Raw genomic sequence first — 12,398 nt, forward strand, 5'->3', positions numbered from 1 at the left:
CCTCTACCCTCACTCCCCCCCTCTCTCCTCCCCTCCCTTCCCCATCCCAGTCAGTAGGTAGCGGAGAATAAAAAAAAAAATAAAAAAAAATAAAAAAAAAAGGGGGGGGGGGAAGCGCTGGGGGGGTAACCAATGGAGTGAAGGAGGCTTGGCTAACCTTAGCCTCCCATTTTCTCTCCCCCCAATTCAGGGCTCTGACCAGTCAGTCGCCTTTGATTATCAGTTGCCAGCAGCCCTTCTCTTGGCTCCTTGACACGAGCTCCATATAAGGCAGCGATCTCCATAGAAACGTGTCAGTTTCAATAGTAGTGTCAAAGTTCACTATATACAGACATTCGCGCAGATCCCCCTTTCGGAAACATTGCTCTGCTAGGCTTCCCGTTTAAACGCATTCATTTTTTGGGTCTCTCTCTCTCTCTCTCTCCCCCCCCCCCTCTCCCCCTCTCTCTCCCCTTTCTTGCATATTCTATTAGTTGTGTGCTTCCCCCCCCCCCTTCATCTCCCTCTTCTCCTTCCTTTTCTTCTTTTTTCCACCCTTCCTCCTTGTGTCTTTCGCTTCATTCCTGCAGGAGAAGAGAAGAAGAGAGAGGTGAAACTAAAAAAAATTTTAATAATAATAATAATCTCTGAAAGAAAGAAAAAAGGGGGAAAAGCAGAGAGAGAGAGACGGGGGAGAAAAAAAAAAGCCCGGAGAGAGAGAGAGAACGCGTTCACATCTTAATACCGTTATTATTTTGACCGTTCTTGCCTATTTTTTTATTTTGGGGGAGGGCTTCGCTTCTGGCTGATGAGTTTTCACCCGAAATACTTTTTTTAGGCAAACAAACAAAAAAAAAAAGAACCTTTTTTGGGGGCGATTTCCACTGATTTTTTTTTTTTAATTTTTTTTTTTTTTCCTCGCAACCGGCATCGTGCGCTCTCACAGGAGAAGAAGAAGGAAGGGGCAAGAAAGAGGAAAAGAAGAGGATTTATTTACCCGACCTACTTTGGATCTCTCTTTTTCCTGCGCGTGTCATTATTATTCCCGTTCTCTATTTTTACACTTCGCCGTGAATTCGTCTCCTCTGCGAATTTAGTCACATCCGATTTTTTTTTTTTTTGGCGAATTTTTTTTCTCTTTTTTTTTTTTTTTTAAAAAAAAAAAAAAAAAAGCCGGGGGGGGGGTGAAGAGAGAGAGCGAGCGCGAGCGAGCGAGAGAGACAGAGAGCGAGAGAGAGCAGCTCGGGAGAGAAAGAGCAGCGACCGGCAACCTCCTCCTCCTCCTCCTCCTCCTCCTCCTCCTCCGCCGCCGCGACAGGAGATCAAACTGCCTCAGCTCCCCGCCCGCCTCCGCCGCGCTCCCCGGCTCCGCCGCCCTGAATGGCTGACGGCGCCCTGCCCTGGACCTGGCCCCCGGACACCTCCATGCCCTGATCGCCGGCGGACGGCTCCTCTCTCCACCTCCCGCCTCCCCGAGAGCCCGCACCGGCACCGGCACCGGCGGCTGCGGCGGCAGCGGCGGCGGGAGCAGCCTCCGCGGGAGCGGCGGCGGCGGCGGCCGGGCCCCGGCGGCGGCGAGCGGCGAGCGGCGACCTCCTCCTCCTCCTCCTCCTCCTCCTCCTCCTCTTCCTTCCCCTCCTCCTCCTCCTCCTCCTCCTCCTCCCTCTCCTCCTCCTCCTCCTCCTCGGCGGCGCCGCGGCTTCCTCTATGCCTGCACATCCTCCGCGCTCGTAGCGCCCGGACCGCGTGTGCGTGTGTGCGTGTGCGCGAGTGGGGAGCCGTGTGCCGGGCGTGTGCGCGCGTGTCTGCTCTGCGTGTGCGTGTCCGGCGTGTTACTCTCCTGAATGCCTCTCCCGACAGCCTTGTTTGCCGTTTCTGATTTTGCAACTTGAAGTGGCGGCGGGGGGGGGGGGGGGGGGGGAGGGCGAGGAGAGGCGGCGAGAGCCGGGGAGAGAGCGGGAGCAGAGGGGGGGAAGCGGCCAGGCGGGGGTATTTTAAAGAGGGGGGGGGGGGAAGCGCAGGAAAGGGAAGGGAAGGAAAGGGAACGGGAAGGGAGGAAGAGGAAAGGGGGGGGAAAAAAAAAAGGGAGAGAGAGGGAGAGAGAAAATCCTCCGTCGCCCCCCTCCCCCTCCCTAAAAAAAAAAAAAAAAAAAAATTAGCGCGAGCGAGAGAGGAGGGGGGGCTCGCGGCGAAAAATAAATAAAATAAAGAAAACGGCAGGAGCGGCTCCAGCCGGCGGCGGCAGCGGCGGCGGCAGCAGGGCAGCGGCGGCGGCGGCAGCCGAGGCGGAGGCAGGCGGCAGGCAGGGTCCCCTCGCTCCCCGCTCGCCCCCGGCGCCCGGCCGGCCGCCTCCCCCCCGCCCCCCGCCTCTCTCCCCGGCAGCCCGCAGCGAGACGCGCCGCTCCCCAGCACTTTTTTGGGCCCGAGATATGGCAATGGTAGTTAGCAGCTGGCGAGATCCGCAGGAAGACGTGGCCGGGGGCACCCCGAGCGGCCCCAACCCCGCCGCGGCGCAGCCGGCCCGGGAGCAGCCGCCCCAACAGCAGCAGGGGGGTTCGGCCGCCCCGCACACCCCGCAGACCCCCAGCCAGCCGGGACCCCCCTCCACGCCGGGCACGGCCGGGGACAAGGGAGCGGGCCAGCAAGGCTCGGGGCAGAGCCAGCAGCACATCGAGTGCGTGGTGTGCGGGGACAAGTCCAGCGGCAAGCACTACGGCCAGTTCACCTGCGAGGGCTGCAAAAGTTTCTTCAAGAGGAGCGTCCGCAGGAACTTAACTTACACATGCCGCGCCAACAGGAACTGTCCCATCGACCAGCACCACCGCAACCAGTGCCAGTACTGCCGCCTCAAGAAGTGCCTCAAAGTGGGCATGAGGCGGGAAGGTGAATATTTCTTCCCTACTATGCTATCGCTCCCCCCCCTCTCCCCGCGGCTCTGCGAGGCGTGCGTGTGCCAGGGCTCTCCGTCTGTGTGTCTCTCTGCCTGTGCATACGCGCACACACGCGCACCTATATGCGTATACATATATATACAGGCGCGCACACGCGTGCGGATACCGACAGCGATATAGAGATTTATATATATATATATACATATATATATATATACACATATATATGTGTACGGCTCTCCGCGGCGATCTAGGTCTCTCTGTATTTCCGTGCACATGTCAATCTCTCCCTCTGCCTGCACTCCATCTGGCAGCTTTGCGCCAGGTTTTGTTGTTATTGTTGATGGTGGTTGGTGGTGTTTTCTTTTGCTTTTCGGTTTGTGCCTCCTGCCCTCCTCCCGCTCCTCCCCACCGCCACCCCCCCCCCCCTTTTCCCCGGCACCGCCGCGCTCGCCCCTTCCCCGCTCATTGTGCCGAGAATTTATTATTAGTAGTAGTATTGCCATCGCTCGCTAAATATTTATCCTTTAGCCCCTGTCCCCGCTCCCGCGCGCGCGCGTGTGTGTGTATGTGTGTGTGTGTGTGTGTGCGTGTGTTTGGATGTGGTTTTGTCTATTGTTGGCATGAGACTGGGGGGGTGGGGGGTGTGGGGGGGAGATACATCTCTCTCCCGTACGAGATGTGCTTCCATTCAGCTTCCTTTCCCCCCCCCCTCTCTGCCCCCCCTTCCGCCCCATCATTTCTTTTTAAACCCGCAACACTTCTCGGTAGATCCATTTCCCAGCCTCATTTTTCCCGAAAGAAAGATGAAAGACGTGTAAGTGGGGAAGGAAAGAGGAAAAGGGGGTGAAAAAGAGGACAGGGGAGAAAAAGAGGGGGAAATGTGCTACTGTATCTCCGATTCCCTGTGCTTCCCGGTGCCCGGGAGTGTGCTTCTGTGCGAGATTTGGCCTTGTTTTCACTCCATGCGTTCAAAGGAAAGTTTGTGACTGAACCGGGTTTCTGCACTTCTGTCATTTCTTTTTTTTTTTTTTTTTTTTTTAGCACGCTGCTCATTTTATTTCTTCATCAAACTCCACCCTCTCCTTAAAGCCTGCATACAAATCGCGATTTATAACCTATTTACCGGTCCTTCTCATTTTAGCAGAATCCGCAGCCTGCATCTGGCAGCGGGCTCCTCACCATTTCCAACTGCTCTGCTATTTATTATTTTTTTTTTTCCTCCTCCTTTCCAAAAGTCGCTGTGGTTTTCCTTGCGTTCAGGCTCATTCTCGCGTAGGAAGATTTCCTGCCCTCGTTTCTCCTCGAAATGTATTTTCTCGGTTTACAGTTAAAGTTTACCCTGTGACTGTCGTTAAAGATGTCTTAGAGTCACATCAGCGAAACAGTCGATTTTGCGGAGCAGGGATTACTACTGCCTTAATTGGTTTTAAAATTATATTTTATATGCCACAAGAAAAGGAATGAAGCTGCTCCAGATCTGAAAGAGCTCGCAAATATGACGACTTCATTGGTAGCTTCAGGGGCTGTTGGTAGGCGTCTGGGAGAGGGGGGGGGGGGATAAAAAAAAGGGGGGGGGGAAGGAGGAGGAAAAAAAAAACCAACCCCAAGTTAGAATTGTGCTCGCAGTTAATTGAAAAATAACTGCCAACTTTACAAGCAGATTGAAGAGGGAGAGGTGGGCTGGAGGGCAGCAGGAGAGAGGTCCGGCCGGGAGGCGAGGAGGGCTCGGTGGGGAAGAAAAGAGAAAGTTTGAGAAAATGTGGCACGCCGGAAAGATGAGTGATCTGCGTGTGCGGGTGTGTGCCAGTGAGCGTGTGCGGGTGTGCGTGTCTGTGTGTGCAGGGGAAGAAGCCTGAGTAGCCGTATCTTCCCCTGAAGTTACCTTTGTTTACATGGCATGCGGCTGCAAACGCTGGCACTGATGGAGTAAAACACACGCACGCACACACACACACACACACACACACTCTAAAAAAAAAAAAAAACTTTGGTCAGCTTTCGGGACTCGAGGCATGCTTACGCTCTGTGTGGAGATGGTTAATGAATCCAGTGTTTTTGCAGTTGCAAGCTTGTGCATTCACTGTGCAACGCTGACTGCAGGCTTTTGCAGTGGCAACAGCGCACCAAAGATATTAATTACACCGTCCCTTTTTTTTTCCACGAATGTTTGGCTATTGTAAGTTCGGACCTTTTTGATTTATTTCCCCCTTCCCTTGATAATATTTAATCTTTCTCTTCCTTTTAGCAGGGAGAACTTTGCTGGGCGGGGGAGGGGGGTTCCTCTATGGAAAGCTGGTTCTGTGTAATAAAGTTAGCAGTGGGGAGCTGGGGGGCTGCGACCTGTTCCAGCTTGAAGGGTGACGACGCGGTATTTTTGAAGAATACGGACGCATTTGTTTTTATGAAATTTTTTTATTTTGTTTTATTTTATTTTAAAAAAAAAAAAAAGCGACACAGCAGTTCACTTGTAAATCTCAGTGCTACCAGGGCAATCGGCTGGGATCCACAACAGAGCTTGGCTGTATTTTTAACAGCTGGCTGTGATTTTTAACCCCACTTTCTCACCACCCGGAGGATTTCTTTGATTTATTTTTTTTACGTGCGGGGCTGCCTTTTGTTGCGAGAGGGAGGGGGGCCGAGGAGCGGGGGGGGGGGGAAATGTGTGTTGTGTGTGCAGATTTGTCTTGTTTGCCTTGGCTGTTGGGGGTTTTTTTTTTTGCTTCTTCTTCTTTTTTTTTTTGGCTTCCCCCCCCCCCCCTTCTTTCTTTCTGTTTAATCTGTGTTTATTTTGTGAAGCCTGTCTGCATCGGGGTGGGGTGGGGGGGCGGGGGGGCGCTTGGCTGCCGCTGGGCTGGGGCTGCCTGAGCAGGGGTCGGGGCCGTATGCCGGGGCCGGGGCCGGGCGGGGGGGGCGATGCAGGTCGGCTGCAGCTGCCCGGCTCCGCATGCCTCTGTCTGTCCGTGCCTGTGCGTGTGCCGGGGGCGAAGCGGGGTGTGTGTGTGTGTGTGTCTGTGTCTCTGTGTGTGTGTGTATGTGGTGGTGGGGGGGGGGGGGGGGGGGGGGGGGGTGAAAGAAGAGCCCGGCATTGTCTCCGGCTGGCTGGCAGCGCCGGCGGGGCGATGCCTGCGAGTCCTCCTGGATGCACATTTCCTCTCCTTCTCTCCTTCTTTTTGTCAGCGGTTCAGCGAGGAAGGATGCCGCCCACCCAACCCAACCCCGGCCAGTACGCCCTGACCAACGGCGACCCCCTGAACGGCCACTGCTATCTCTCGGGATACATCTCCCTGCTGCTGCGGGCCGAGCCCTACCCCACCTCCCGCTACGGCAGCCAGTGCATGCAACCCAACAACATCATGGGCATCGAGAACATCTGCGAGCTGGCCGCCCGCCTGCTCTTCAGCGCCGTCGAGTGGGCCCGCAACATCCCCTTCTTCCCCGACCTGCAGATCACCGACCAGGTGGCCTTGCTGCGGCTCACCTGGAGCGAGCTCTTCGTCCTCAACGCCGCCCAGTGCTCCATGCCCCTCCATGTGGCCCCGCTCCTGGCCGCCGCCGGCCTCCACGCCTCCCCCATGTCGGCCGACCGCGTCGTCGCCTTCATGGACCACATCCGCATCTTCCAGGAGCAGGTGGAGAAGCTGAAGGCGCTGCACGTCGATTCGGCCGAGTACAGCTGCCTGAAAGCCATCGTCCTCTTCACCTCAGGTGAGAGGGAGGGGGTGGTGAGGGAGGGGAAGGGGGGGGAGGGGGGGAGGGGGGGTGGAGCGCCGTGGGAAAAAACCAAACAAAAACAAAACAAACAAAACAAAACAAAAAAAAACACCACCACCTGCGGAAAAAAATGGGGAAAAAAAGTGAATATATACATTATTTATTTTTTTTAAAGAAAAGAGGCGGAAGGCCGAGGTAGCATAGCACCCGAGGGGTACACCCCGGCCCAGGGATCGACCTCCCCCTCCTCCCCCCCCCAGCCCCACCGATGTTGGCATTTCAACCCCCCCAAACAATAATACTAAAAAATATATATATATACATACATATATATATATCTATCTCAAATTAAGTGAAGGCGGTGGAAACATGCATGTTAACAATTTTTCCCTGTGATAGATGGTTCGAATTAACTAGCGGGAAAGTGCATTAGCGTCGCCTTTGAAGTGCTCTGGTCGTAGCCTATAAGAATATAATACGTCTTCTATTATTGTAACCTGCGAGGGAGAAATTTATAAACATCAAAGGCGAACGATGTGGAGGAAATATAGGAAATGGAAACAAGGCGAGATAAGAGGCCCGGCAGTGTCATTTTTTACATTATTATTCTAATTATAGCCACGATGGGGCTAATTGCCACTTTTTTCTGCTTGTTTGTTTTTCCTTTTCTTCCCCCCACCCCCCACCCCCCTCCCCGGTCCCTTTGCTCCTCTCTTGTCCCGGTTTCTACCCCCCTTTTCCAAACCGGTCCTCCCGGTTAGCGATAACTAAACAGCTCCGATAAATCTGGCTTAAAACTAGGCCGAGGCAAAATTAAAAGCATTCCTGAACAAAGATGGCAAATCGTTCAAAGGCCTTGTTTAACAGTAAGCAGTTTATAATCCATCAATATTTGTTGCCTTTCATGCATGAAAAATAGTATTTACATTGTATTAAATGACTCCTAAATTTGCACAATATTGTAATGTAGCAAATGTAGTATTAATATCGATTTGAACATCAGATAATTTATTTAGACAGGAGTATCTAATTTGTATGCAGGGTGGTCGGAGACGTGTACTGTGACTGCCCCCTTTTAGCTTCCAGTGCAAATGCAGTCTCGCAGTGTTGGAGGGAATATTTCTTTGCAAAGGATAAAGTGCAGATCTTAAAACAAATGGAAGATTTACTGAATAGCCAGCTCGACATTTTAATGTATTTTATCTTAATAAGTCTTCTTGATGGAAACATGTTTTTCAAAAGTGACAAAGAGACCTGCCGGCATTTATCAGGCTGATTTAACTCCGCAGCCTGCCTGCAGACTCCCAGACTTTCCCTTCCCATTCATTTCAGGGTGCTCATCAATAAACAGGGACGGTCAGGGAGAACCCTTCTTTTTTATCTTAGTAGCGGTATTATTATTTATTTATTTTTATTTTTACCAGACCCAACTTTGAGAGATTCTTCCCAAGCAGAGGGGGCCTGGCCTGTGCCTCGGCCCTTCCACCCACCAAAGGCCCTGGGAAGTAGATTGCCCCAGATGGGGACGTATTTGGGGGTGGGGGTAGTTCTGTAATTTTTTTTTCCCCCTCTCTTTCTCTTCTCCCCCCACCCCCACCCCCCGCTTTGCCTTCCCAAATGACCGACCTTGGCTAGAAACACGGCTTTAGTTCCTTCAGAGGAGCCCTTCATCTACCTCTATTAGAAACAAATGTAGTAACTAAATGTTTGCGAGGGAAAAGACCCTTCCCACGACGAAGCGGAGCGTGAATGGGTTCAGGAAGGGAACAATGATGTTATTTGGGAGCAGGATCGCACGGGGCATCTCAGAAAATGGAAATACAGCTGTCAGGAGTAATCTACCCCTTACCCCCATCCGCACATTTCCACTTTTCACTAAACTTGTTTTGATTGCTTAGCCAGAGGGGAATTCATGGGAAGCCTTTCTCAAAGTCATCCAACTTTTAAACAAACTTTGACTGATGGAAAAGACATTTTTAGACATATTGTCCAAAGTCCTTCGCTGAGGACTAAGTATTTAAAGCTGGCATGGGTTTCTCCTGTTGTGGTTTTTCACTCGGGCTCCGGATAGCATGTATTTAATCCGTAAAATTCTGGACACCGTCCAATGACTGGGTCGTGACCCAGAACCTGCTCCTTTCTTGCCTGCTTCTCTCCCCCCCCCGCCTTTTTTTTTTTTTTTCTTTCCCCCTCCCAAACTTTAGAGTTATTAATTCCTGCACCTACCTTTTCCTTGTCATAAATAAATGTTTCCAGGAAGGGACCGAGCCAGATAACATAAATCCAATAAATCTATTTGCAGCGCAATAAGAACTTTGATTTCTAGTTAGATGCCAGCTGATTACATCTATATTTTCTGAACACTAAACTCTTCTGAACACGTAACATGAAATACATTCCCGCCACTACAAAGGGGAAGGCTGGAGTGTGCTGAACAGTAATGGTTATTTATTTACATAATTTCTTTTCCATAGACTGCGGGAAGAATTATAGAGCTTTCCCTTATTGACACACTGCCATATAAAAAAGTGAGGCGCACACACAGGATTTTCACATCAGCCCACTTTCTGAGATGGAATAATAATTCACCTCCGGTAAACACGGATTGCATTATTTCTCCCATGGATTCCACCTCTCTGGACTCCATAATCTGATCGAGCTCTGCACCCCTTAATTACTATTCATTTTAATCCCGTTCCGAGGGGCGAGTCAAGCCTTCCCACTGCCACCTTTAAGGATGCGGAATAAAACCCGAGTAAAGGCATATGCCAGGCCATTTAAAATAATTAAAGCTCAAAGATATTATCGGCATGAGAAAATCCCGAGCGTTTGGAGGTCTAAGGCAAAAACCCAAGGCGTGTTTTTTTTCTAAGCACACCCCCACCACCACCCCCCTCCCCCGGCTGCCGCCCTTCTAGCCAGCAACTTCTCCGTCCACATTGTCCAGTGACCTGCAGTTATAGGTGCACTTACCGTAAATAACTGATAAATATTTTACTAACCTTAAGGTATGACATATGGGCATCAAGAAAAAAAGCCCTGCTAGGGTGTCAGTAAGACCCTTTCATATTGCATTGTTTGGAAGTTGAATAGGATCCTAATGCATAATGGGCAGATAATGCATGTAAAATAGCAAGATATATGTAAATATGGAGTGTGATTTGTGGCAATCACATATGAACAGGCCTGTGTTTTTGATATATATTGCAAACAAGAACAGGCCCGAGCTTTTGATAGATAATATGTTGCAACCTGGTGCTTTAGATGTTGCAAATATCATTGCATTAAAGGTACAGTATAGATTAGCAGAGCAGCCTGGCTCAGATAATTGTATATCTGAGGGATGCCAAGTCCGCAGCTCAGGTCAAGGTTCCCCTCCTCAGAAGTTCCTGAATTATGGCTTGTTTTATTTGTATTTTTGCTCGAGGCCATAGTATGGTAGATGAAGGTGTTCAGAAATCTTTGTAAAGCCGGTTCTTGATATGGGAAGACTTAAACTTCAAAATTTGCCACAGATTTTTTTTTTTTTTTTTTTTGGAAGGGGGGGAGCTTTGCGTAATTTGTTGTGTCTTTCCAGGGTCATAATTCTACATTCACAATTTTGTAATGTCCTTTTGGGGGGCCATTAACATGCATTAATTCATATACTGATCTATATATTAGCGAAGTCTGGCTTGATCTGTGTTAAACCGCACTGCCAGCTGACTGCCTCCCTCTGATCCTGATTTTTTTTTTTTCTAAATATTTATTATTAATCTCCGAAACAATGTGGATGGTTTCACCCATCCGGGCATACCCAACACTTTTTCCACGACTGTAGTTTCCTGCCCAAGTCCCTCAACAAGCAGCCAGTGGACAATTATCCCCTCTTTGGGGTTGCGTGTTCGCAGACACCGGGTGTGCGCGCGTGTAAACGCACAGATGCATCTATACCTCTCCGCGCATATCTGCGCACGCAGGGGATAAACGTGTGTGGGGACAAATGCGTGGATGCGAAGGGTTTCTGCTGTCGGATCAGTGCTTGTTTGCCCAGGTCCTATCGTTCTGCAAGGTGCCGGGGCTGCGTTTCTGGCCCTATACGTGCCACAGGGACCTATATATATAGGGGGGGAGGTCTCTCAGGCCAGATTTAGGCTAGGCTCACCCGCTGCAGCCGTTCCCAGCTTTGTGTCTGAGAGCTGCAGGCGCCGGCTCAGCCCAAACCCGGGGCTAAACCAGCCGTTTTCCGCCGGATTTATCGCGCAGCCCGCCAAGACGTGGCCGATTTGCGATCGCTGGCGGCGGGGCAGGGACAGGGGGGACCCCCATTCCCCCCCCCAGCCCCGGCATCCCCCGGCCGGCTCCCTGCCAGCCGCTGCAGGTCCCAGCCGCTGCCTCTGATGTGCAGCCATGTCAACAAACTCCCTCTGCCTGCCCCTGCGTGTGCGCGCCTCTGCTTTTTTTTTTTTTTTTTAAATTCATTATTATTATTATTTTCCTCAAAAGCCCTTCTTTTTCTCCTCCTCGGTGTTATTTAACGGGGGGGGGGGGGAGCTGGTCCCGGTTTCCAGCAGGGATCCCGCTTCCCTGGAGCCGGGACCGCGCTCGCCGGTGTGGAGGGTCCGGGGAACGTGGGGGGGGTCCGGGGAGGAAGGAATGGCGGGGGGGGTGGGGGTGGTGTGTATGTGATGGGGTCACAGGGGGGAGGGGGGGGGGGGGCATGTCGGCACCCCACCGCATCCCCCGTGGAATACCCACGGACAGGTCGCGTTGTTTATCCGCGGTGCGGGATGGGGTGGGGGTCGCGCCTTTCGGGGTGCCCCCCCCCATCCCGGCGGCGCTTCCCCATGCGCTTCCCCGCCACTAACCATCTCCCCCCCCCTTCCTCCTCCTCCTCCTCCTTCACCTCTCCTTCTTCCCCCCCCCCTTCCCACCCTCCCTCCGACTTCCCCCCCCCCCCCCCCCGCCGCCGCCGCCGTTCCGCGGCTGCCCTCCGCGGGCGCGGTGCGGCGGGCAGACGCCTGCGGCCTGTCGGATGCAGCCCACATCGAAAGCCTGCAGGAGAAATCTCAGTGCGCGCTGGAGGAGTACGTGCGGAGCCAGTACCCCAACCAACCCAGCCGCTTCGGGAAGCTGCTGCTGCGGCTGCCCTCCCTGCGCACCGTCTCCTCCTCCGTCATCGAGCAGCTCTTCTTCGTCCGCTTGGTAGGTAAAACCCCCATCGAAACCCTCATCAGGGATATGCTACTGTCGGGGAGCAGCTTCAACTGGCCTTACATGTCCATCCAGTGCTCCTAGAGCCCCCCCCCCGGCTCGCAACCCCCCCACACACCCCCGGCGGAGACGCGGCGGAGCGGCGGAGGCGGGAGCGTTCGCAACCGAGGGGCAGTCGGGGTGCGGGGAGGGGAGGGGGGGTGTGTGTGTGAGTGTGGGTGTGTGTGAGGGGGTGGGGGGGGCCGTGGGAGGGAGAGGGGGGGGACAGTGAACAAAAGAAAGGGCCGAGTAGGAGCAGAGGTGTGGCCGCGGTGGGGAGAAGGACGGACCTCGCGTCCGTGGAAGGTTGTGGTGTTTCGCGCCTTTTTTTTTTTTTTTTGGCCTTTTTGGGGGGGGGGTGGGGGTGGTGGGTTTTGTTTTCTTTTCTTTTCTTTTTTCCCGGAGAGGAGGGGGGGGGAAATAAATAAATAATAATAATAAAAGAGGCAAAAAAGCAAAAAAAAAAAAAAAATTAAAAAAAAAGAAAAACAACAAAAAAAATATGAGTATTGAGGGGATATTAATCAAACCTGAAGGGGATACTGGATCTTCCAGGATTTATTGTGGACTGTTGTTGATATA

The 12,398-nt window shown here is 52.4% G+C and overlaps 1 protein-coding gene across 4 annotated transcripts; it reads left to right on the plus strand.

Moving 5' to 3' along the window:
- The first annotated feature begins 1,956 nt into the window (after nt 1–1,956).
- NR2F1 (nuclear receptor subfamily 2 group F member 1) lies at nt 1,957–11,988 on the plus strand. 4 transcript variants are annotated; one of them, XM_075019839.1, is made up of 4 exons: nt 1,960–2,862; nt 6,051–6,578; nt 11,581–11,768; nt 11,853–11,988. In XM_075019839.1, the coding sequence occupies exons 1-4, from the start codon at nt 2,409–2,411 to the stop codon at nt 11,859–11,861; spliced, it is 1,179 nt and encodes a 392-aa protein (XP_074875940.1). In that variant the 5' UTR covers nt 1,960–2,408; the 3' UTR covers nt 11,862–11,988. The 4 variants fall into 4 exon arrangements, with proteins under 4 accessions (XP_074875941.1, XP_074875940.1, XP_074875939.1 ...); XM_075019840.1 differs by lacking the exons at nt 11,581–11,768; nt 11,853–11,988 and adding an exon at nt 7,346–9,541 and having other exon boundaries at nt 1,957–2,862; XM_075019838.1 differs by having other exon boundaries at nt 1,962–2,862; nt 11,581–11,985.
- The last annotated feature ends 410 nt before the right edge of the window (nt 11,989–12,398 follow it).

This window comes from Buteo buteo, chromosome Z (genome assembly GCF_964188355.1).
Source record: "Buteo buteo chromosome Z, bButBut1.hap1.1, whole genome shotgun sequence".
Classification (NCBI taxonomy): Eukaryota; Metazoa; Chordata; class Aves; order Accipitriformes; family Accipitridae; genus Buteo; species Buteo buteo.